The 24,671-nt window shown below is 47.8% G+C and overlaps 3 protein-coding genes across 13 annotated transcripts in view; 1 reads left to right on the top strand and 2 right to left on the bottom strand.

Annotated features, from left to right (window-relative positions):
* Positions 1–10,888, bottom strand: CYB5RL (cytochrome b5 reductase like). 9 transcript variants are annotated; one of them, XM_085067532.1, is made up of 8 exons: positions 10,746–10,828; positions 10,134–10,224; positions 9,275–9,454; positions 8,289–8,437; positions 7,071–7,158; positions 3,951–4,055; positions 2,659–2,862; positions 1–1,024 (listed from the first exon to the last, which is right to left on the bottom strand). In XM_085067532.1, exons 3-8 carry the CDS (start codon positions 9,449–9,451, stop codon positions 821–823), a joined length of 927 nt encoding a protein of 308 aa, XP_084923658.1. In that variant the 5' UTR covers positions 9,452–9,454; positions 10,134–10,224; positions 10,746–10,828; the 3' UTR covers positions 1–820. The 9 variants fall into 9 exon arrangements, with proteins under 9 accessions (XP_084923658.1, XP_084923653.1, XP_084923656.1 ...); XM_085067527.1 differs by lacking the exon at positions 10,746–10,828 and adding an exon at positions 10,533–10,613 and having other exon boundaries at positions 10,068–10,224; XM_085067530.1 differs by lacking the exon at positions 10,746–10,828 and adding an exon at positions 10,533–10,613.
* On the top strand, positions 10,860–14,850 carry MRPL37 (mitochondrial ribosomal protein L37). Its single transcript, XM_085067526.1, has 7 exons — positions 10,860–11,244; positions 11,481–11,664; positions 12,135–12,250; positions 12,748–12,933; positions 13,238–13,395; positions 13,874–14,077; positions 14,628–14,850. Exons 1-7 carry the CDS (start codon positions 10,860–10,862, stop codon positions 14,703–14,705), a joined length of 1,311 nt encoding a protein of 436 aa, XP_084923652.1. The 3' UTR covers positions 14,706–14,850.
* Positions 14,851–19,290: 4,440 nt separating this feature from the next.
* The window catches only part of SSBP3 (single stranded DNA binding protein 3), a 54,778-nt gene continuing 49,397 nt past the window's right edge, over positions 19,291–24,671 (bottom strand). For 2 of the 3 annotated variants that reach the window (XM_085067522.1, XM_085067523.1), the window contains 9 exons: positions 23,713–23,777; positions 23,565–23,613; positions 23,341–23,376; positions 23,102–23,156; positions 22,588–22,658; positions 21,794–21,872; positions 21,592–21,620; positions 21,338–21,439; positions 19,291–20,801 (listed from right to left, as the gene is read on the bottom strand). In XM_085067522.1, coding sequence (XP_084923648.1) covers positions 20,772–20,801; positions 21,338–21,439; positions 21,592–21,620; positions 21,794–21,872; positions 22,588–22,658; positions 23,102–23,156; positions 23,341–23,376; positions 23,565–23,613; positions 23,713–23,777 — 516 coding nt within the window. In that variant the 3' untranslated portion in view covers positions 19,291–20,771. The remainder of the gene's footprint in view (positions 20,802–21,337; positions 21,440–21,591; positions 21,621–21,793; positions 21,873–22,587; positions 22,659–23,101; positions 23,157–23,340; positions 23,377–23,564; positions 23,614–23,712; positions 23,778–24,671) is intronic. The other variant, XM_085067524.1, reaches the window with a different exon arrangement.

The following is a 24,671-nucleotide window of genomic DNA, read 5'->3' as shown; positions in this document are numbered from 1 at the left end:
TTTATTTGAAAAGAGGTTCAATTTAATGAGCCAGGGCTGTGATACAACACTTAGGGGACACAGAAAGCAAATATCCACCCTCTCTGACAGGCAGCAGCTACAACCCAGCCACATTCTCCCAGTTTTAGGATGGGCTTTTTGTCTCCCTAGGTAGCATTTCAAGGGTTTAGCACAGGGTAGGTAACACAGGCTGTGCCAGGGCAGAAGCTCAGCCTGCCCAAATCCTCACTGGGCATAACATATAATTCCATCTTTATGGATAGTTTTTCCATATATGGTTAGAAAGGCTGTTTTTAGAAATCAGTGGCACCTTCTCCTTGTTAGTGTACAGTGGAGCAACTGAGGCACAGTGAGGTTGAAGGGACTTGCCTGACATCACCCTGCACATGACAGAACCTACATGATCCATTCTCTGCTGTTCCCTTGGCCTGGCAAGGATCCCTGAGAATTAAATCTCTCCTCTGGACACCTAACAGGGCACAACACCACTGCTGAAAAACACAGATTGCAAAGCAAGTCACCAATCTTCATACTACAGCAGAGCTGTGTTCATGGATGCTTTTTAGTACCCCCTTAGGAGATCTCTCTTAAAATTGCACTTCAAGACTTCCATTAAAATTATCACGCTGGTCCCTGAGGTGTGGGTGGCACACCATGTAGCACCCATTCCTTAAAACACTCAAGAGTAATGATCATACTGGAGACACATAGTTGCTCCAAGGAGCTCAGTCTTCTGAGCAGGACCATTTTATGCAATGTCTGCAAAGGAACAAGGACACCCAAGGCTCAGCCTAAAGTTCCTCCTGTCAGGAATATCCTGCTAAAAGACAAAACAGGAATTTTCTTCAATTCCTGCAGCTTTCAAGTATCTACTCATATCTTCATTGAATGCAGAAGAGCCACAGATCAATACAAATGGTCTTCTTCGACAAGAATTTACTATTGTCTTCATCAAGTCTTCATTGAGACGACCAGTGTATGTGTTTTCCTGGTAGCTCCAAGGAAGTTTTTCCAGTGAAGTTTCCTGGAAACATAGAAGGTTTGCCATGTGTGACACTAAAAAGGACAACTGATTGCTCAGAACCCAATCTTCCTCCTCCCCTCACAGTGTACAGGATAATTTTCACTCTTGTGACACCATGTGGGTGATACTGACCCTTCCTGAGAGCTGCATTCCTCTTCCCAAGCTCAGATGAAATCTTTCCCTGACATGGAATGTGGCCACTCATTCATAGGGGACTGAACAAAACCAGAGTGTAACCAGCACTAATAAATGCTGCAGAACCTTCTCCATGGAGAACCATCTCCCAGTGTACCTTTCCTATTCCCAAGCCCCAAATCTATTCCTCTCTATTGCCTCTCCCATTCCCAAGCCTCTTCCAGTCCCAATCTCCCTTGACCAAAACCCTGCTCCAAACACAGCTCTGATCCCATGAGAAGTGTCAGATCCCATGGTGTTGGATCCAGCGGGGACTCCCCCTGCTGCAATTAATCAGGAGCAGAAGGTGCTCAGATGTGGTGCTGACAGGCAGCACAATGAAATACAGACAGATACATAATCCCAAGAGGGAGCATGCATGAGCCAGCCTTGGACTACCACAAGCCTGCTAAGGGAGGAGGAGAAAGGGAGAGAGGAGGGGCAGACAGTGTTGACAGGGGTCAGGTGGGTTTCTTGCCCTTCGCTGATTGAATTTCAAGACCTCCTCATGCTCTTGAGACAGCACTCAAAAGAGTTTAAACACTCTGAAAAGGGTATTTAAGCCATGTCACCAGAGCCAATTATGGCTATGCTCCTACAGAGCAGCCAAAGGGGTGCCCAAGCCACCAAAGGGGTGCCCAAGCCACCAGCACTTTTCCCTCTACCAAATCTCATCTTGCCGAGGCCACGTGTGGAACAGAATGTATGAGGCAGTTCCACTGTGAGAGATACAAAAAAATGATTCATCTGAGAAACTAAAAATGCAATGGGATTCATTCCCTTAGCATAAATAATTCTTTCTATATCCTCCCTGCAATGAATCCTCATTTCTGACGGAAATAATTTTTAACCACCAAATCCATGCAGAGCACAGGCAACTTTGGGACCAAATGGAAATGAAAAAGACTGCTCAAAATGTAAGACCACTGAGAGGTATGCCCTCATCCCATCAATGTGGCAAAAAAAGTAATTTTACAGAGGGGGAAACAACTTTTAGAAGTTTAAAAATGGGTCAGCAAGGAAAAATAATTGCTGGGAAGTTGGTGCTAGCACACCAGAAGAGAGCTCTAGCAATGAGCAATGAATGGAGGATAAGGACAGATTAAGGCACTGGTATTAGGAAAAAAAAAAAATGTTTATCTGCTGTTTAGGTGCAGCAACAACTGCCTGAAATGGGAGGGAATAATCAACAGTGACTATGAACAGCAGGTCCATCCCAAAAGAACAGCTTCCAGGGAGGCAGAGAGGGACAAACAGTGATGGGCACTTCCCTGAAATTCTCCAGACTAGCAGCAGTGTGAGTACATGCAGCAGATTTAAGAACAGCACCTACTGGATCACAAATTAGGCTGGATGACTGGGAAAGAATTAAGATCAAGCCTTTGGAAAAGTGGAGGAGGCAGAGGCCCATCCAGCACACAGAACCCTCACACAAACACACTTCATATCCATTTATTTACCTGACTTAGGACATAAAATATTCTGATGTTCCAGTACCGTGCCAGATCCTGCAGAAGAGGCTTCAAATAAATTTTCTCAAAGGTAGGGAAGCAGCCAACAAGAGTTACAAAGGTTTCATCCTCTTCATCATCTGTTATGGACCGGAGGATGGGAATCATTGGTGCAAGGCCAGTGCCAGAGGCCAGCATGAGGAGTTCTCCATGCTAACAACAAAACAGAGAATTTGGAATGAGCTGTGGTGCCTGGAAGTGGCTGTGCTCATGGTCAGCTCCTCTTGCTGCCACACTGGTAAAGGATCTCTGGAGAAACAACACATCAGAAGGTTACGAATTGGTAAATCCAAAACTCAGAATGTATTTTTCTGCAAAGGATTACAGATAGCACTTAAAGGATTTACACATCAAATCTAACAAAACTGGATTTTACTCAAATATAATAATTTATCCTAACTTTGGCCTTGATTTCAGTTAAATCATGTTTCAGACACAATTCTCCAGTACATTTTGCCACTTCTAGGTAAGACTGCTATGTTCTTTGCCAAACCATTATCTGGAAGCTCTTGAGAAGGAAACAGCAGCCTAAACCAGCAGGGAGAGTACGTCAGGAAGCAGGACCCAACTGCTCTGCATAGAGCTTGGCCACTCAGATTTTACTTATTTTGTTGGGGGAAAAAAACAAACCAGAAACAAATCCACCAAAAACCCCAAAATGCTTTGTGATCTTAATGACCAGTGTTTCAAATTTGCTCCTCATTTGAAAGGTCAGAATGAAGTAACTGAATTAGTGTGTGAGAGAATCCTCCCCGTGAAACCAGATCTGCCTTTCCCTGCAGCCAGCCTGGTATTGGCAGGTGGGATCAGTGTTTGGGGAGCGACCTGACACCTCAACAGCTCAGGGAATACCCAGGAGAGGAGAAGATTAACACCTCCCCTTCGCTTGTGCTCAGTCACAACACATTGATGTGGATCAAATCAGGCAAAAACCCATCCACACTCATTGCTGGTGCAAAGAAAGTTCCTCTTGTTAGGCACATCAGGAACTTCTAATGCAAATGAACACAGAGCCTTGCTAATATATTCCTACCTCCTATCCACCTCCTCTTCCCTCTTAAATATTCTGCAGTTCAAGAAGGTGCTCCAACTCACTGCTAATGCTGTCACACTGCACAGTAACCCAGGAAGTCTCTAAAATAATCATGAAAACAGCAATCAAATTGATGTCTTCCCTTCAGAGTATTGAACAAAGCTAGCTGCCACAGGCTGAAGCATCCTATGTCTCTTAGGGAACTAACCTTATTACGTTGATATGGGAACCCTCCAAACGGCCCACGCCAAAAGACCACATCTCCTCTTTTCCATGTTTTTATGTACTGTGACATTAGCCCAGCTTCATAGCACTAATAAAAAACAGTGCACAAAAGAAAACAATAATTATACTCCATTGGAAAGTTTCCCAGCCTAAAGTCGATTATAAAGTTATCTACACTTAAGCGAAAAGGGGACAAAAAACCATTTCGTGTGTTTAAAAGAGAAAGAAAGATCTTTCTGTTTGAAAAATAACTCAAAGTTATACCCAAAACAAAGACATTTAAATTAAATCATATTGGAACCACTCCAGCTTGACTATAATGTAAACACAATCCCCTCTCATGCAGCCTGAATTTCCAAAACTGGAAAAAGCTTATCAGAGTTCTTGCTTACAAAGCACACAGAGAAGAGTGTCTTGAATGCAAAGCACAGTGCAGGTCTTCAAGTGTTTTCCAAATCTCAGGGTATGGGGTCTAGAAATGCCCTCTGGGTACTGTTAGTTATACAAACACTGCACAGCTCTTGCTTTATTTCAATCTCTCAGATGCTGTGCTGATACAATTAGTGACCCAAAGTCAGGTTTTTCATTTGTAAAACTCTTGTTTCCAGAACAGATCATCAGGATGCTGACGGATGCCTCCACATTTCCAAAGGAATACGTTAATGTTGGCCCCATGGAAGAAAAACACGAGAAAAAAAAAAAAAACCTGCCTTATTTTCTACCAGGCACAAACAACATTATCCAGGCTGTTGCCTGCAGGAATGCTGATCTCACTCATGACTGATGAGAGAGGGTCAGTGCTTGCTGGAAACAGAGAAGGGAGGAGAGGCTGGAAATTGAAGGGCTCATCCAAGCAGTCTTGTTGCCATCCATGCCCTAAAGGTATGCCCACTGGATGTTTAAAGAGAACAGACATGAGCAAAAGAGCAGCCACAGTCTGGGAAATGGCCAGAGAACCAGGAGTGGCCCAAGCAGCAAGAGCAGAAAAGCCCAAAGCTGCAGCACACAATGGGTCTCACAAGGAACCACCTGGGGAAGAGCAACACAACAAGAGGTCAAAAGATGGGATGTGATACAAGCCTTTGGCAACTCCACACAAAAGAAGTGTATTTGGGGGTATTTCCTGAACAGGCATTGGAGAGAAGCCTGGCTCCACACCCCAGTGCCTTGGCTGGCCACCAAGCTGCACTGCAGTCAAACAAAATTGGTGAACCACAAAGCAGCTCAGAAAAAGCGAGTGAGGGAGCTTGTGCTTGCAAGCAGTGTGAGCTAAGAAAGAACACAGATGCTCCTCCCCTCCTAGCCCTGCACATAAACCTGAAATATTAGGAAGTATCAGCACCAGTTGTTACATTCAAAAGGTAAATCACACACACATCCGGGCTATGAGTTACTGTCAGAATCATTTTATGTTCAGAGGGCTCTGGGGCAGGTGTTAAATCTCATGCAAAGAGTGTGCACTTGCATCAAAGAAGCAAATTTTATACTTCCCTTCTTCAAATAGATCTGTAAACCCAAGGCATGAGCAGAAAAGTAAGGCCCACTTACTGCATATTCCCAAAGGACTGGATAATGGAAACTAAAACAATCCTTCTTTCACCAAAATTATTTCCAAAAAAATTGAAATGAGAAGTGATTGAATGGGTTTAAAGTGAGTTTTTCTAAATAAAAAGAAAAAAAAATTATCTCCTGGGGGAAAACTTCCACACCCCATTTTACATGGAGAGAAACCCTAACATTATAAAATCACTCAAAAAGAGGGTTATGCTCTGTAAATGGCAACTCCCTCACTCTTAACTGTAGTATCACAAATGCAATGCTGTAATAACAGGAGACAGAAGGGTTTGAACAGTGCTTGGATTGCATAGTAATAATAATATACTACTTTCCAAAATTGCCTCAATAGTGTGAAATATACCACAACCTACAGAGTGAGTTATAAAAATGGCTGCTTTACACTGGGTGTTACCAACCTCTTTTGTCACTGCCAGAGAATAACTATAGCTCTTTTTGGGATGAAAGGTTCTATATAAAGGAAAGTTATCATTACAATCATTACTATTATTATTGAAATGCAAAACCTGTGAGTAATGAGCCGCTATACATGAAATTTCACAGTCATCCTGTGAATGTATCCTATTAATGCAACTCAAATGCAACATTTCTCTCCCCTACCACACACCAATTGCCACAAGAATGGGGAAATGACCCTCCCACAGGTGTCCTAGAGAAGCTGTTCACTTTTCTAAAGAGCAGGGCTTGTGTTCGAACACACAATGCATAATAAACCCCAGAAACATGAAATCCTGGCAGACAGGCAGAGGACAAGTGGCCCTTCTCTGCAAGCCACCTGGGATACCCAGCACTCTGAATTTCACACCTTTACTGAAGTCTGTGCCTGCCCTAAGGAATGACTAGTAACATACAGATGCAGTATTGGAAAAATGTTCAAGTCAATATTTGCTACACAAAATAATCACTTATGAGTGCCCTGAAGACTTACAGGAGACAAATTTCCAGCCAAATCTCCTAAAATCCATTTGAACTCAACCAGCATTTTGTGGTTGTCTCCAGAAAGGCCAGGACACTTGTCCAAAATGGGCTCTGCCACCCTGATAGATGCACCCTGTGCCCATGGGACACCTCTGTGTCCCTCTCAGACTGCAGCTCCAGAGCCCCATCAGCACACCAGGAATAGCTGCCCACTAACAGAGGGGTGTTTTTCAAGTAAAATACAGGTGAGGAGAATCAGGGCAAACACTTCCCAAAATCACTGGCTCAGCTGAGCTGACAGCAGAGTGCAATTTCAAACAGAGCCTGAAAAAGCAAAATGAAATGAGGGAAGTGAAATGGACACCTCTTTCCACCCACAGGGCTCTCCCAGGTGCTCCCAGGGCTTCTGCTGCAAAGCACTTGTGTGTAAACTTCTGCTGTCAGTTTTGTGGGGAAAACTGCAATTTTTATCAGCAAAGCACAACTGCTTCAAAACAACAGAGAAACAGTCCATGAAGGATTTGAGAGTCTCACTTGCAGCACTGACATCATGCTTGGTTCCTACAGAAAACACCTTAGAATCTAAACCATATTGTCCAGGCATACTTACTTTAATTAGAACTTCAAAGTAACCTTCTGCATTCCCAGGGCTAATCGGAGTATAGGCTCTCTGGACCTCCAAACCATTCACCACTCCTCTGAGAAGAGAAACAGGAACCCCCTATGACTTGGGTCATTTGGGAGCTCTTACAGCTCTCTAGGAGACAGGGCAGGCAGCAGGTCCTCCTTGCAGTGGCCCAGCCTGTGCACAGGTACAAAACATTTCCCTTCCAGAGGTAAAAATCCAGGGGAAACATAATGGTTAACAGCACCTTTTGTTTTCCCAGTGGTGGCCTCAGCTGTACCACATCCAGCTCCTGACACACCCCTGAAAGGGATTTTCTGAGAACATGCAAGAGTGGCAAAGGGGAGAGAAAACATTTCCATGGTTAAGTTTGCTGTTCCTTTTGAGCTGGGGTCACTTTCTGCATCCAGTCAGCATCTGGTAATCAAAAAAGAAAAGCCAAGACACAGCCTTGACCTCAGGCCTTGTCAGTATAGACTGCGTTTTCCTGTAAGTCTTCCATGTCTGTAGAATTATCCACCCTGCTCTTTACTACTGATCACGGGAATTGATTGAACTGACCAAACCTTTTTCTGTGCTGTGTGATGAGCCAGGGCTGGAGGGAGGAGCATGTGCTGTGAGCAGAGCCAGCTGCACACACCAGCCCTGAACGTACCAGGGACGTCAACAGATGCACATCAATAGCATCCTAACAGGACTTTCTCTATCTGGCAATGATCACCACAGATGGCTGAGAGACAGAAACTTTCCCCAAGTGGCCTCTTTCTGGCAAGCAACAAACTACACAGTTTTTTTGCTCGAAATCAGTCAGGCAGTGCCTGGATACTAGGGTGCTGAGTTACCCCAAGATATAGGGCCTAAAATACTGAGCTCTGAGGCAAGTGCAGCTCATTGTCTTCATTCCAACATGCTGGAGTAAATCATCTGTGGTAATGCCTATTCTTTAAGTCTTTCTTTCTGCAAATGGATTTTCTTAATCACACCTAGCTCTTTCTGACCCACCAACGCAAGGATAATGCTGAAGAAAACTACAGCTTTTACCATAGAATTAGTAGAGCCAGTGAGCTCACGAGCTCTTTCATCTGTGTCATTGTGGAGGTACAGAAATCATGATTTGCCTGCTATGAAGCCTTTGTCTATTGACAAAACCCTACATGTTAGGTTACATAATGCAGACTGTTTAACTAGCACAGAGAACAATACCTTAACACGATATGTTGTCCTAAACTCAATCGCAGGCTGCTATTTCCCGGTAATTCAAATTTGTACTGGTAGGTGTCCTCTGTCAGCTGCTCCACCGAGCTCACGCTGAATGCAGTGAATGTATCTGGATTCAGCTCTGAATTACTGCTCTGCAAGAACAACAATAAATAATTACTTGGTTAGATGGTGTCTTTTATGATTTCATTTTTCTCTGGAAGTAAACGTGCGTGCTAATTTAGTGCCAGAGATACTCAGGACGTGTATTAAACACCGAGGCCCGGCGCAAATTTCAGCTCTCTGCTGATTCATTACCATGTTCTGCAGCGTGCACTTTGGGATCTTGCATTTCGCCCCACCACCACCTTTTTAAATTGCATTTTTTTTACACCTTACAGCAAGGTCATCCTGTTATGACTCACTGCAATCATTTTCTCATGTCTGGAAAGAAACAGAAATAATTCTGCTAAAAGAGCCAAGCGCTGCTTTGGGGGCAACTTTGCAACCTGCTGATGGCCACAGTGAACAGAAAATATTGTCAGTTGTTTCAGCTGATCTTTTTTGCTTGACCCCGCATAGTTAATCTCATGTAAAAGGGCATTGACAGGCTTAAAAATTACACTCTGAAGACAACTGCTCCACTACACAACGCAGCTTTTTTCAGCTTCAAAATACGAGTCTAAAAATCAGGAAAAGATGAAAAAAGGTGAGGAAAAACAAAGCTTCTCCAAGGAAACTCGGAGAGAAGCTGCAGAGCCAGGGCTGTAATGCGACACCAGGGAGAACTCTACACTTGGAAAATCACATTACAGCAGGGAGAGAGCGGCCAAGGGGGAGGGTGAAGGCTGAGTTTGGGGAATTACATTTACAGCCATCTCTTAAGGCACCACTTGAATTAATCCCTGCATCCCTCACCCATCACCACAACCCCACACCCAAACAAGTACGATCAAAGCACAGGCACCAGAATGCAATGAAGATAAATCGACCTGCTCCTTCTTTCCCATGAGAAGGCTTTTGTCTTGCATTGCTTTGGCTCTCTCCCACTGTGCAAGCTCCTTCTCGTACACATCGTAGATGCAGGGCTTGCAGCCGCTGCCACAGCACTGGGATGGAGAAGGTTCCTGGGGCCTCAGAGCCAGCCAGTCCTGCTCGTTGTCACTCATTGCCTGCAAAACACAAGCCCTCATCAAACCCAGCACGATGAAGAGCGGCATGTGCTCATCAGCTGGGTGTTTTGGGAGGACTGAGAAAATCTCTCTCGAGCATCTCGCACGTGTATCAAACTGAAAATCTGGAGCTGATCTGCGCCTGCAACACCTCATTTTTGCTCCAGTGCTCAATGCCTGTGCACTGCCTGGTGCAGGAATGCCAGATCTGGCAGCAGAGCCTTAGTTCAGCCTGAGACCTTCCTCCCCAGCCCTCCTGGCTACCCAGCCAAAGCTACACCCTTTAATCCTGCTCAGTCTGCCGTGGTGATTTCCTACAAAAGAGCAGCTTGGTCACCCGCAGCAGAAACATCATAAAAATCTGCTGCTTGGTCCAGGATAAGGGGTGACAAACCCAGCCACCAGGACAATGGGTGACAAACCCAGCCTGCAGCTGTGGCCTGAGTTCTGTGCAGCTTTGGAACAGGGTAGGGCAGCGAGCTCAAAGCAGCGTTTAGAGCCAGGAGACTTGAGGCAAACAGGACAAAAACTCAGGCGAACAACCACCTTGGTTATGGCCATTGAATATGGCTTTAAACACAGACAGGGGAGAGCAAGAAGCACAGGATTTTACTCCTTGCTCCATCTGCTTCCGAGCGACCTGTACCCATTGAACTCAGGCCAAAATCGAGCCACAGACCTCGCAGGGATGCTGTTTTTACACATCGGCCGGGCTAACGCTGTTCCCGACGCTTGCTGTCCGTGTGTTCCCGTCCCTTGCGTTTGTATCCCTCGAGCACAAAGCGGCCCACAGGAAATTATGAAGCCACGGGTGACCAAGCAGAGGAAGCGAACGTTTAGCGCTTCCAGCAGCTTCATTGTCAAGGTCAATTAATTAACTAACCTTCAGCCCTGTAACAGAAATACACTTATTTTAAGGAGGGGGGTGGGGAACGGAAGAGAGAACTAAAGGCGACTGCTCCGGCTTCCCACCGCGCCCGGAGCATCCGCGGGCTGCGAGCGGGAGGTAACCCGACCTGGCCGCGGGTGGGTCCGGGACACCGGGGCTGCGCAGATTTACGGAGTTTTGAGCACTTACTGTGCGCGCCCGGGGGCTCGGGCAGGCCAGCCCGGGGCACAGCGGCCCGGCCCGGCCCAGGACACTGTGCTACCCCGCGCCTCCTGCCCAGGGACGGTTCCTCAAGTGCCCCCCCGCCCCAAGGGCGAGGAGGCGCCTCTGCCCGCCCACCTCCCCACTCACCAACCCAGCGCCTGCCCTAACCCGCCAGGCAATTTGCCGACCCTCCCTTACCGCGGGGCGCGCCTGCCCGCCATTGGCCGCCGCCGCCGTCAGTCAGCGGGGTGACGGTGGGGGAAGAGCGCTCGCCAAGATGGCGGCGGGCGGGCGCTGAGGAGGAGGAGGAGGATGGCGGCGATGGCGGCGGGGCCGATGGCGCTGAGGCGGGCGGGGGCGGCGGCGCGGGGCTTCACCCGCGGCATCACCACCCGCGCTGGCCGGCCCCACCGCCGCGCGCCGCTGCCGCGCACGCCCTGGACCGTGCGCGGGCCGCCGCCGGACGTGCTGGCGGAGATGGTGGAGCGGCGGCCGGTGCGGGAGCAGGTGGAGCTGGACACCATCACGTATGCCGGACGGCTGCACTACGTGCCCGGCCTGGCCCGGCCGCGCTTCCCGCCCTGGGACCGCGGCTGGCGCGACCCCTGGCACTCGCCGGGGCCGCGCTACGAGGAGATGCCGCTGTACAAGGAGCGCGGGTGCTACATCTGCCATCAGGGTGTCCGCATGCTGGAAGGTACACACACCCCGCGCTGCCCCTCAGCGCTGCCCTTCCTGCCCGAGCACAACCCTGCTCCACCTGCCAAGGGTTCTCCTCGCACAGAGTATAAAACACGGGCTGTGCAGAGCCTGCCCGGCCCCACGAGCTGCCAGGCAGCCTGGGTAACACACCGTAGAGTGGTTTGGGCTGGAAGGGGGCTTTGAGGATCCCCTCTGTCACCGGTGATATATCGCGTTGGGTTTCCTTTCCAGGAGTGCGGCAGGCGCAGTGGCTCACCAAGACGAAGCTGGTGGAAGGTTTGCCCCCAGCCGTGCAGGGCATTGTGGATAACCCTGCACTCGGGCTCCAGGAGCTCGAGGAGAGGGCGAAACACGCAGTGTCCCACGCGCGGCTCTGGGACACCACAGAGGTTGCTCCCAGGAGGGAACAATATTGGTAAGTCCTCAGCTGTAGGGGAGGTTTTAAACGCTACAGAGAAAACTCATATACAGCTCTGCTGTGGAAAGAGGGTGTGCTGTGCAAGACTCTCTGCGTCAGATTGTCAAATAAAAAGAACAACCAAAGCAACAAATAAAACCCAATTCTGAATATTGACAGTAGCACTGACATAAACACTATGCTACATGAAAGCTTCTTCCAGGCCAATGTCTCTGTTTCAACACAAGATCTACTTCTAGCTGATGCAGAGTACCAATTTTTAAAATAAAAATTGTAAGCATTACCTCTGCCAATTTGAAACAGGACTGGTGTGTGTGATACCAATCTGCAATCTGTGTTAACTGTTTGGGAGTGTTATGCCATTATATATTTTGCATACAGTAATTTTACAGCATTTGTGCCCCAGAAGCATTTGCCTGCTATTATGATCTCATTTTTATGTAACTGTTTTTCTTCTTATTTTGCAGCCCGGTGTTGTTTGAAAACTTGATACATATATGCCGATTAATGTCTGGGAAGTATCCTTCTCTGAGTAAAAGGATGTTGGCTAGAAACTGCAGGATAGCAGCAACGTGGGAAAGAGGTCAGTTGTTGCTGTGGTGGAAGCATTTAGCTCTGTAAGATAAGAAGGATAGCAAAGCTCCTGGCTTTAAGGCTGAGGGCTTGGAGAAAATGAAACAGTTTCTGGAACCAGGTAATTCTTTCTGATTTAAATAGTGCCATTGGCATGAGCAGCCTTGGATGATGGCAGGGTGCTGTCCCTGAGGAGATTATTAGGTGTTAGGCAATATTGACGAGATGGTGGGAGAAGGGAACCAGTGTCTGAGACCTGATTGTTTATTTTCTTGTGTCCTAAATCAGAGCTGTTGTTTTTCTAAGGATGGTTAGTTAAGAACTTAACCCTAGCATCTAACATTGGCATTTTAGAAGAAGAACCTACAGCTGAGCTACTATTTAAGATGGGTTTGGAGGTGACAGGGAAAGAGTAAGCCTTGCAGAACAGACTTGCAAAAGGAAGTGTTCATCTTTCCCTGATGTTATTTCACCAGTGTTTGACTGTAGCCTAATTTCCCTCCCCAGAATCCATCCTCCTTCAGGTCCGTGGTCTGAGTGGAATACTCATGAACTCTATGACACCAATACCACCAGTAGGCTCCAAAGAGGACATACTGGCCACCAAAGAGCATGTTCTGGAAACCTTCTATCCCATTGCACCTACAATTGATCTTCAGGAGGTGAATGTGTACAAAGAGCTCAATGACACAGGTAATGCACAGGCCAATGTTGATGACAATTATCTGTCAGTGTTCAGGCTAACCTGGAGTCCTTGTCCTTCTGGGAGGCAGCTGAGAGTAGGGAGTGTGTGGGAATGAGGGGACAGAGGAATGGGCACAGGTTTGAAGTGCAAGGGCTCCAGACCTGTGGTGAGTATGTTGTTGCCTAAGCAGGACTGAGGAGAAGAACTTAAACCCCAGCAAACTACTTGAACAGTTCCTGAAGATGATAGGAGAAAACCTTGGCTGCGTAGTGTCTTCCTGAGTGGTTTCTGACATGATTATGTGCCCTTTAGGTTTCAAAGATGGTTATCCCTACTCTCATCCTCACACCCTGTTCTTCCTGGAGTCGGCCAACGTTCGCACCGACAGGTTCAGACCAGAACAGCTCCGTGCTAAAATGCTGATGTTTGCTTTTGGCAACGCTCTGGCCAAGGCCAAGGCACTCCACGGGGTATGTATGGGAGGCTGCTGCTGGGCCTCTCTTCTCCCTCTGGTGTTGCAGTCAGTGGAGAGAAACCTGAAATCCCCTTACAGTAGTTTTCACCTCCAAGCTTCTCAGCCCAGAGGTCAAAACCCAACCTTCAGAAATCCAGGAATTCACTGCTTGGCAGCAAGCGTGTCTAACATGCACTGGGGTGGCATGGGCAGGAACCAGGGAGTAAGTTCAGCTGTAAAAGTCTAACCCATCCCACAGCTCAGTATGTAAATTGACACTTCATTAGTGGCTGAAGGAGGAATTTTAATTAAAATACAAAATCTACATTCAGAACTTGTTTGACTAGAGTAATTTTCTGGGCAAGGTAACAATATATTTATTAAAATCTTGGCTTTAAACCAATCCAAAGATGCAGAATCAGCAAGTACTCATGCAATTTCTGTTGTAACTAGTTTTTGAAACATTCTCCCCCACATGCCCCTTCTTTTCCTAGAATGATCCCAAGGTTTTGGAGCAACCAGTAGTGGTGCAGAGTGTTGGCACAGATGGCCAGCTCTTCCAGTTCATGGTGTTCCAGTTAAATACAACAGACCTCGTCTCTAACGATGGTGTGAAAAATCTGGTCTGGATTGACTCTGATCAGAACCTGTATGAGAAAGCCCAGTGTGTTCCAGAAGTCAAGAAGAGAGTTGTTACGGTAAGGAAAACTTGGGAAATGGTCCTGGAAATGCTGCCCTTTCACCTTGGCTGGGGTTTGAGAGCTGGCACAGAGCTGCAGCAGGTTTTAAACCAGCTGGAGGGACCCAAAGTGGGCATTGGCCTCATTTTTACCTGAGCAGGTATTTCTGACGTCCAGTTCCTGAGTATTTGTAGTGCTGATGTTCTGCATGCCAGGCTTAACATGAACTCCTACATACAGATCTCCCCAGCTGTAATTCACCATCTCATAATGTGCTTGTTTAAAACCAACTCTGATGAAGGGAGCTTGCATGCAATTGTCAGCCTTGCTGAGGAGTAAATAGAGCACAGGGCTGCCAGTACTGGTTATACTGGGAGGGCATCTCACTGATGGGCAAAGGATTTCTGCCATCTGAGATTGACACCCCCACACAAACCCTTCTGGGGAGGGAGAGCACAGTTTGGAAGCTGCCATGCCTGAAAGTCTTATTCAAGCATGTTTAAAGCCGTTGTTTGTCTACATTAATCACTTCACTGCAAACTGAGCATCCGTGTCTTTTTCTCTGCAGAAGCCCGCTGGAATTTCTGGCTTTCAGCCAGACACATTCAAGAAGTTTCTGGCACTGTATCTGCATGGAACTGTGTGAAATTCAGCTCAAATGAAAATACTTCACCAACTGTACCTGCTGCTTCTCTTTGCCAGAACTGTCATATAATTAAAGAAAGGTGGATTAATTTACTTTAAAAAATAAATTATATTATTACTGAAAGTAAAAATTTTTTTAAACTAAATAGTGCATGAAGAAATTCTTTCATTTTAGGGGCTCACCTCTGGATTTGGGTTAGAGAAGTCATCAGATGCATCCTCCTGCACTCTTCCTCCATTGCCTGGGAAGAACATAAGCCAGTCATTATTCCTCTGCGCAGGCTCTGTTCTCAGTGTGCTTCTGCACAGAGCCAGACTCAAACCTATTCCTGAGGTTGCTTTGAGTCCCTCTGAATGCAGAAGAGACTTAAAAAGCTTCAAGGGGAAAGCCTGAGCCACAAGCCTTTTTCATTCTGCCTGGCTTTGACTTTGTTTTACTCCTGGCTGCTGTGGGATGCTTCGTGCTGCCCTGTGCTTAGTTCCCAAAGCACTTAATCGGAGAGATTGCTTTGTTGGATCTGTAGAACCACAGTCCTTTTATCCCCCAATCCTGGATGAAGAGACCTGTGCATTTGGGGAAAGTGGTGTAGAATGTAGCGGGAAACTTTGGTGCCTGTAGCTGGTATTTGCTGCTAAAAATACAAAGGAAGAATTTCTTCCTGCCACACAGAGTTAACTGAGCAGGAAGCATATTCTTTTTAACATGGGGGGATTAGTGTGGGTTTTGTAAAATGAAAGCTAAATTAGCTGCAGCCAAATGTAGAATGTTTTGCAGTTCTGATACCCTCCAGCACATGGGAAGGAAGAGGACAGCCTGCGCTATTTTAAGGTGTGGAAGAGCATATTTCCAAGAAATTCATCTCACTTCAGTGTCTTGTGTCAGAGGTTGGTCTGTGCTTTGTGATCTCTGGCCATCTGGATGAACACCCCAGTTGTGTTCCAGTCCCAGTCCATCAGGCAGCTCCACTCAGGAACATTCACCCCTCACGTTTTGAGATCAACAGTTGCACCCCGTAAATTTGGATGCAGTGGCTGCAAGTTAAATTAACAAATCCCCCCTTAGCTAGGGGAAGTGCTTGAAAGAGAAACAACCTCATAAGTGTTGCGTTTCTCTGCATCATGTTAATCCTGCCTGCTCGAGGGATGCCTAATTCAGCTCATTGGAGTAAATCTATTCAGGTCTGTGATTTGCACCCAGGTGTTTGGGAATACATTTTAACACAGCCGTGCTCTGTGGAGCCTGTCGCACACAGTGGGTGTTTCTTTCTCCGGCTGTTGCCTCCCTGCTGTGTCACATGGACCCTGCTTGACATCCCCTCGCTCTTCCAGCTTCGGGTCATTACCCGTCCTAGGGAGGAAGCCCTGTAGGGCAGCCAGCTGCCCGATAGCATTCCTGAGGAGAGAATTTCCCTGAGGAAGCCTGGTGGAAGGAAGAGCAGTTGTGGTGGGGAGGGGTTGTGTGGAGGTGAAACACCTCATGTCCTTCAAATAGATGTGGGAATTTGTGGGGATGGTCTGTGTGGAAAAGAAGCAGAGTCCCTTCAGCTGCTTTTACCTCTCAACAAAGACATCTCTGTCAGGGCAGACAGAGATGAGGAGAGACTGAGGGAAGCTGGAATTCTGCTGTGTCCAAACTGAGCTGAGACAAAGCACGAGCACAAGGAGGGATGAGCAGAGCAAAGAGTTTGCTCTCTTTGGATTGTCAGCAAGAAAACGAGGGTTATGGGGTTGTGTGAGGCATCAGGAAGCCACTGGATTTGAGTGGATCACACACAAGAAAGTGAGGCCATGTCCCTGCTTTGCTCAGGCACAGCCGTTCTTACCAAAGGCCAGGAGGAAGAGGTATGTGTGTGTTGCTGGATGGAGCAGCTGATCCTCATGCAGGGAATGCTGCTCTGAGGGCCTGGAGGGAGTTCAAGGTGGGAGACAGTGGAGCTCCCAGCTTGGCACGTGGCATGGCTCCTCAGGTTGGCTCCTCGTGGTCCATGAACCAGGCAGCCCCTAGCACCTATCCATGGTGTCCTGCTGTGCTTCCCAAGCACTCAGTGCAGGGCTCAGCTCTCCCAGTAACTCCAGGGTGACCTGCTGGAATTGGCCCAGCTGAGGGAGCTGGGATGGGGAGCCCAACAATGGGTCACAGAAGCACATCTGGGTTGGCATCAATAAGTTATAAAGAATCGTCAGCAGACGAATGGCGTTACCTCAGCACGGACCCAGGGCCAGGCATTAACTTTTCATGAATGGCAGCCAGGGAAGCAGAACATGCAAGAATGGGGTGGCAGGAGCCTGGGAGGATGAGGCAGAGGAGCCTGCCTGCCCACAGGAGAGCTCTCCACCACTCCACCCTCCCTTCCCCTGAACGGCTCCCACTGCAAAATCCAGCTCCACAGGCTGCACACATCATGCCAGCAAGTACACACCGTGCTCAGCCTGGAGCCCCTGGTCGTTCAGATCCTCCTCCTGCATTTAATTTAATGAAAACTAATGGGGGAGACAATTATCCCTGAGGCTGGGCTCAGGAGACGTTCCGAGGAGGGAACTTGGCAGTTTCATGGCGATATTTAATAATACCAGCCTGTAACCCTTAAGAACCAACAGGAAGGACTTTTCTCTGCCCTGCAATAAAAACACAACAGGCAGCAGTGCAGGAGCCTGCTGCTCTGGGCAGCTGAGCAGGGCTTGGATAGGCAGGGATGGCCCCAGGGGTCTGGAAGGGCAGGATTTCCTCTCAGCCTCAACCCCTTGGGGTCATGAATCCAAGTGATGGACAATGTTCACACTCTACTTTCTGCAAATCACAGGGGGACATGATTGCCTGGACAAAAACCCACATGGCTGTGGGCCCTGCACATGGACATCTATGGCATTACCCTGGAAGCAAAGAGTGCAAACACACCCTGCTCCTCTGCTGATGGGCTCTGCAGGCACCATGGTGGTTCCCAAACCCAGCATTTCCCCCCAGCCCTTCTGCTCCGTGAGCATCCACAAGCACGCGGCGCTCGCTGCTGGAATTCCAGCAGTGACGTGGCTGTGGGTGCTGGTGCCAGGTGGGAACATTCCCCAGGAGTGGCAGAGCTCCAGGATGGCCCCACAGCCCCCTGAACCTGCAGCCCACGCCTGAACATTCCCACAAGGAGGGAGAGAGCTCACAGCCAGCCACGTCCTGCCCCGACTAGTCAAAGGTAGAGAACAAGTCTCACACAGCAGCTCCTGGGAGCGTTTCAGGCACCTGGCATTTGCAACCACCCATCCAAAGGCATAAAAATTCCCAATCTTTCCCCAAGTGCTGCAGCAGCCTCTGATGCTGCCCACTGGGGAACCAGGTTTGGTTGCCTGTGTTTCTCCATCCCCAGTAGCTCCTGGAGCTGAGTTTGTTGCTACACTGGTGCACACACACACCCAGCACTGCAGCTCTTGCCCAAGGAGGAGGTCATAGACCCTATTGCCAGCCCAGTATTGCCATATTTAAAAATAACACTCATGCCTTCGTCTCTCTTACCTCCTAGCAGTGCAGGATTCTCCAGCAATGGGAGGTAGCAGGACCTAGCTCCTGTCCCAGGAGCTGCTGCAGCCTTCCTTGCCACACTGGCATCCCAATTCCTCCAAACTCTAATGAGCAAAGCCTGGGGAAGTGTACAAAAAAAATTCCCTGTTTAGCCCCTAAAACATCCCCCTTCTGCCTTCAGCCTGGTGGGCTGGGTGTGGGGAGGGCAAGGGTCCAGCAAGCACATCTTCAGCCCAGTGCAGACACCACTGACCATTTTCTAGGCTAAATTTTCATAATGCTTTAAAAAAATATTCAAGAAACAAGCAGGCATGGTTAAACCTCCCACAGGTCCTCAACTGCAGCCAAATCCCTTTGGGATTTTGAATTCTCAGCCTCAGCCAGCCCCCTAAAATGCCACCTTCTCAGCTCTGCATCACCTCTGCTCCTGCACCCCAAATCTGGGGTTTGGTCCTCAAGAAAGGTTGGAAAAAAATACCCAATTCCCGCCCTGGGTCTGGCAGCAAACACCAGGAACAAACTGCAGAGCACCAAAATCAAATGTTTATGTTGATATTTATTACATCAGGGGGAGGGGGGAGAAGGGGGGGAACTGTTTCATTCAAAAAACCATCCCATACCAATGAAGACAATAATTTAGCTATTCATTTTAAAATACATTAGAACCGGTCCTTTCATTTCCTCACGTCAGAACAAAAAAGAAAAATTAAAAAAAAACAAAAAGGGAAAAAAACCCCAAAACCTGAACAAGATGTAAAGTGGAAAAGGTAAAAAACTGACCCCTTGGGGAGCCCCTGGGTATGCAATGCAACAAATCTGTATTCAGTTACTTGGAAAATACAAACCTGACTGTAACTATGAGACTGACACCCTCAGATCCCCCATCCCACCCGCCCCTCCCTCCCTCCTGACTTTCTACAGGTAAAGCACAATGAAAATGCCTAGGAAAAAGAAGGCAAACATTAAAAAAAAAAAAATTCGTATTACACACTAAAAAAAGAGAAGTTTTGTCATCTCGTGTCTTGCATTCAGAATAATAAAAACAAGCCAAATGTCCCCCGAAAACATTTCAATGAAGGGGTGCGGAAAAAAGACATCCCTTTAATAAAACATTATCAACAAATATCGTACACAAACTACAATGTATAATAATTATTTTTTTTTTCCCCTCTCGGTAATTTTCGAACCAGACTACAAGGTAAGAAAAAACACTGAAACAAGATACAATGCTTTCAATAATCCGCACAAAGGTCAAATCCAAGGGAGAGAATATTTTACAGAATATGATATACATGGAGCAGAAATGGGAGCTGGAGAAAAACAAAGACCAAACTACAGGGTAGTGTCATGTACAGAGATCCCAACCCGCCGCCTTGGCTCGTCCCTTCCTCTCCCACCAGAAGGAAGGGCCTTCGATGCTTGCCATTAATTTTTATTTTCTTATTACAGAGCGAGCCTACAGAATAGCAAGGTTACATTTTAACAACAAGAATTCCTTAAAAAATATCTCCATCCAGTTCCAAATCATAGGTAAGTGAAATCCTGACAAGAGCACATCTCTAAAGAAAAGACCCCCCCTGCCCCCTAAATACCCCCAAAGCAAATAAAACCCCCAGAAAATCCCGAAGTTAGCTGGAGATCACAGTTTCAAAGTCCCAGGTCAGATCAACCCTTTTTTTTTTTTCAGTGGATTAAAAAAAAAAAAAATTATTAAAAAAATCAATCTTTGCAGTGAACCAGCTGAAGGACTCTGGGGAAGGGAGGGACAAGAGATTTCTTCTTGTACTCAGAGGGGGGGGAAAGACTAACACAGTGCATGCCACAGTCACAGAGAGCAAGATCACGATTCATTCGAGGATGTGATCCTAGAAGGGGTCACCTGCGTTAACAAGTTTATAACGAGGTGGTGGAGTCTCTTCCCCAAAGCAGATCTTGTTAACTGGAGGAGGAAGCGTTGTGCTGCAAACGAACAAAAAAACCCCCAAAAAATAGAAGGGAAAAAAACCCCCCAAAACAAACAAACAAACAAATAAACCAACAAAAAAAAAAAAAAAAGAAAAACAACAACAACAAAAAAAAGAAAAACAGGCCTTCTGAACGAAAACCACCATTGTAAACTGTCCAGTTTATTTTAAAAAATGACTACAACAGAGACAACATGATTTCATATCTAGACTAGCTTCCTGGTGTCGCACGGCACAAACATACAACAGGTTCGGTTTCTGTCTTTATTTAAAAGAACAAAGCAAAGAGATCGGAGTTGGGTGCTAGAGGCTTCCGTTTGTTTCCAAAAAGAAGTGTCATGTACATATATAAACCCTTCTGCACAAAGAAGGGTCTTGTCATGTCTTGAAATATTTTAAGTTTTGTCCTTCATGTTTTATGGAATAAAAAGTTCAGCCTTTTTATTGCATGAAACTAAACCTGGGGTTTTGGCCCCCGCCACACGTGTCCCTGCCCATACACCTAGCTTCTTCTTCTTCTTCTTCTTGCATAATTCGTTGAGATCCTCCGAACGGCAGCTGACTCTCTTGATCCTGGAGAGGAGGAGGGGGAGGGAAATCACACACTCATCGTCATGCTGGGGGAATACTGGAAGAGAGACAGAGCCACGGTGAGAAACCAGGTGGACATCGAAGGGGAGGATGCAAAAGGAGGTTGATGACAACTACACAGCAAGCTAATTGGATCTAATAAACCAGGAAGAGAGGATATGCTGGAGACTCCAATTTATCAGGGCATAATCTACGCTGTAACTTGCTTTTCTGGGAAGAAAATCAGCAGAACAGTATGGGGCGAGATGCAATTTAAAACAAATAATTAACATGCACATGTGTATATGCTGCTAATAGAGGGAGGAGGGATGTCTGCAGCCACCCACAGAGCCTTGAATTGGCCAGGCTGCTCCAGCTCCTCTCCATCCTGCAGTTCCTCCCCCCTCCATCCCACTAAGCACCCCAAACTTCCACCCACTGGCCTTTTTCTCCCTGCCCACTTTCCTGTCCTGGAGCAGCTCACACACAGCACAACCCAGCTCCAAAATGCACCCCCCTGTGCCCAGCCCACCCATCCCTGTGCCAGGACACCTTGGGAACCATTCCCCCGTCCCCAGGCAGGCACTCACTCACATTGTCATTTTGGAAGGAATGGAGAAAGTTGCCTCCCAGCTCCCCGTCGTCTCTTGGAGTGCCCGGGGGATTGCTAATGCCACTTATGTTGTTTGGAGAATTCTGTGGGAGAGGGGAGGGGAGGTGGTGAGCAGGTCCCCATGCCCCCCTGAAATGCCACAGGGGCAGAACACATTCCCTGTGTCCCATGAATGTCTCACCCCAGTGCTGAGGAAAGGGGACAGCCCACACACCCACCCTGCAACCCCACTTACTTTTGGAAGTCCATCTATGTCTCCTGACCCTGCACAGAGGGGAGAGAAAGGAGAAAAGCCTTACTGGGCTTGCAGCCACAGCCCCGTGCTCCCCACACCCCCTGATTTCCACCCAAAGGCTTTGCTTTGAGTACTGGTGCCAACTGGGGGCTGAGCCCAGGATGGGAGCGTCCCCAGGGAAGGAAGGACCACTGTGGCTCACCTAATGATCCGTTCATGTGATGGGGCTCCATCCCACCCATGCCGCCCATGGGGCCGTCAGAGCCAGGGCCCATCGGGAACTGCAGGAGAAAAGGGTGACAAAACCAAAATCAGCCACAAAACCCCAAGCAGCTGCCACGGTGGCTCCTGGGGACTGTCCCCTCCCCAGCCATCCCTCTGGAGCAGGGCAAGGAGGGATTCATTGAATTGTTAAGGCTGCAGAAGTTCTTTGAGATCACCAGTCCAACTGTCAACTCAGTGCCACCACTGAACCATGTCCTCAAGTGCCAGAGCCACACATTCCTTGGACACTCCCAGGGATGGCAACTCCACCACTGCCCTGGGCAGCACATTCCAATGCTTGACAAGCCCTTCTGTGAAAAAAAACTTCCTAATATCCAATCTAAATCTTCTCTGGCACAACTTGGGGCTCTATCACCCCTGAGGCTGGGGGGCTCATGGTCCTGTGGGTTCATCTATAAAATTCAGCTGGATGGCAGACCCACAGCCATGGCAGCACAGAAGGCTCTCTCCAACCAGCATTCCACAAGATTTAAGGTTGCCCATATCCCACAAAACCCAGCACCTTGGCCAGAGCAGCAGGACCGCTGCTCTCTTAATAAGCATAAAAAATTAACAAAGTCGCCCAAGAGTTAATCGCTTTTTGATGGTTTGTTTTATTTCTGTTTTGTAACAAATGGCTGAAATCAATTAAACTGCTTTACTCTCAACTGATGAAGTTAATTATGATTTGTTATGGTATCTGATATGTAAATTATTAGAAAGCAGACTTACATTCGATCGACTGCCTGCGGGCGGTACTGGATTAATCATTGTGTAGATGTTGTCACTTGAATTTGTTGAATCTGTGGAACAGTGAAGCCCAGTAAGTCGGGTGATTAATTCATTTCTTAATTAAAACAAACTCATGCCACTTGAACTCATTCTTTTGTATTTTATCACCCAAAATTCCCTCTAACTACCACCATTTTCTGGCTAATTTGTATTTAATGAAGATCCACAAAGTTTTTAATCACAGAAATTCAACTGTGAAAAATAATTCAACTCCTGGCTGGGAAGCATGGGGAGGTAGTTCCTCACCTTCCTGAGCCCTACAGCATTCAAATCCATAGGGGGATGTAGGAACATCCCCAAATGCCATCCTGAAGCCAAGCAGCCCATGCTGCTCACTTCCCAGAAAGCCACATGCCACAAAAATTGGTCATTATCAATAGTCTCCTGGCATGGGAAGAGGCAGGAGCCTGGGAGGGCTGGCCCTGGAGAGGGGGGAGTCTCAGGGAGCTCATACCTGCAGGACTGGGCATGATGGGTGTCCCTGGAGGGCCACCGCCGCCGGGCGGACCCTGCGGAGACAAACTGATGTCAGATGTGCAAACACATGCATTACTCACCTTTGTATGTTTCAAACACTTCCCCCAACTCCCACACCCCCTAGCCCAGCCCAATCACCCCTCATGGCACTGATTATCCCTCTAGACCACATGAACTCCTGATGAAAGGACAGACAGACAGGGCAGGAGGACTCACCACGTATGTACCAGGTGATGAAGAAGAGTATGGGATCTGTAGGAACAAGAGAGACAGGTTCAGCTCCCGTATCAGGATCACAGCAGGGCACAGCCAAGACCCCCACTGCCCCCTCAGCCTGGCCAGGATGGGGATCCTAGCAGCCTAAGCAAGAGGCTAAGAGGGAACAATCCCATGTGCAAGACACTTCCCAACCAACCCTGCTCTTGCTCAGAGATACTCACTGAGTTAGCACTGCTGGGGTTCGGCCACGGTCTGCCAGCGCCTGGCCCCCTGGGGACAAAATTAAACAGGGGAAAAAATAAATGTTGTGTTTTTATCCACACAGTCCCGAGCCAGTGGTCAAACCTCCCAGCACGGGGATTGCCTTACATGTTAATTCCAGGCATGCCAGGACCTAGGGAGTTGGGTGGAGGTCTCATGCCGCTGCCGTAGTTCTGCAACGATAACCAAGGGTCAGTCTACCGTGACAGGAAGGGACACCAGAGAGACAAGGGAAAGGGGAAAAAAGCCAATAAACAAACAAAAAAACCAAGTGGGTCTTTGTGCAAAAATGAGCTTTAAAAAAAAATTAATGATGGTGAACATAGAGGCAATTGTGTTTATAAAAAAACCCAGGCAGCTGAATATGGATGGGAGCCAGGCTGAGCCCCAAATTCTCCCTCCCTGCTCTCTGTGGAAACATCCCCCTCCCAGCTCCAGGAGACAAATCTGTTCACAGCCGCCAGCGCCAACAACAGCCTTTTGGGTTTTTCCCTTTGTGCAGGAGAAAACAGGGGCAGGAGGAGAAAAGGCATCACTTGGAAGGTTCCTGCTGCAGTGTAAGCATGAGGAAAGGCTGCATGAACTCCCCCTGAGATGGAGCACTCCTTGCTCCCTGGGTGACTGCTGGAACAGGGAAAACCAAGCCAGGCTTGTTTTTCTATTGCTCCCCAGCTCTCTGCTCCATCCCCCAGAGCGGGCAAGGGCAGGCAGCCCCCTGGGCCTCCTCTCCTGCCTTATTCCTCCCTGGCTTAGCCTCCAGCTGGGACTGGGAGCCTCAGATCTGCATCCCTCATCTCCTAAAACCAGCTCCAGTACAAAGCCAAGCCCAAGGCAGCGGAGGAAGAGGAATCCCCCGAATGCCGCGCTCCATTTGGTCTGTGCTTTGCTCCCTGTGCCCTCCAGGCGACTTGCAGCCGGATTTAGGTCGCGCTGCCACTCTTCCCCTCCCACCTCCCTCCCTGTAATGCATCTTTTTGGACTGTATTTCTGCCATTTAAAGAAAAAACTACTAGAGCAAGAGGAGGGATGGCTGGTCACTTCCTACACCACAGCCCCTTGGAGTGTGT

This window comes from Lichenostomus cassidix, chromosome 8 (assembly GCF_008360975.1).
Source record: "Lichenostomus cassidix isolate B80296 chromosome 8, HeHo_3.0, whole genome shotgun sequence".
NCBI lineage: Eukaryota > Metazoa > Chordata > Aves > Passeriformes > Meliphagidae > Lichenostomus > Lichenostomus cassidix.
This window is presented reverse-complemented; position numbering and strand designations above follow the sequence as displayed.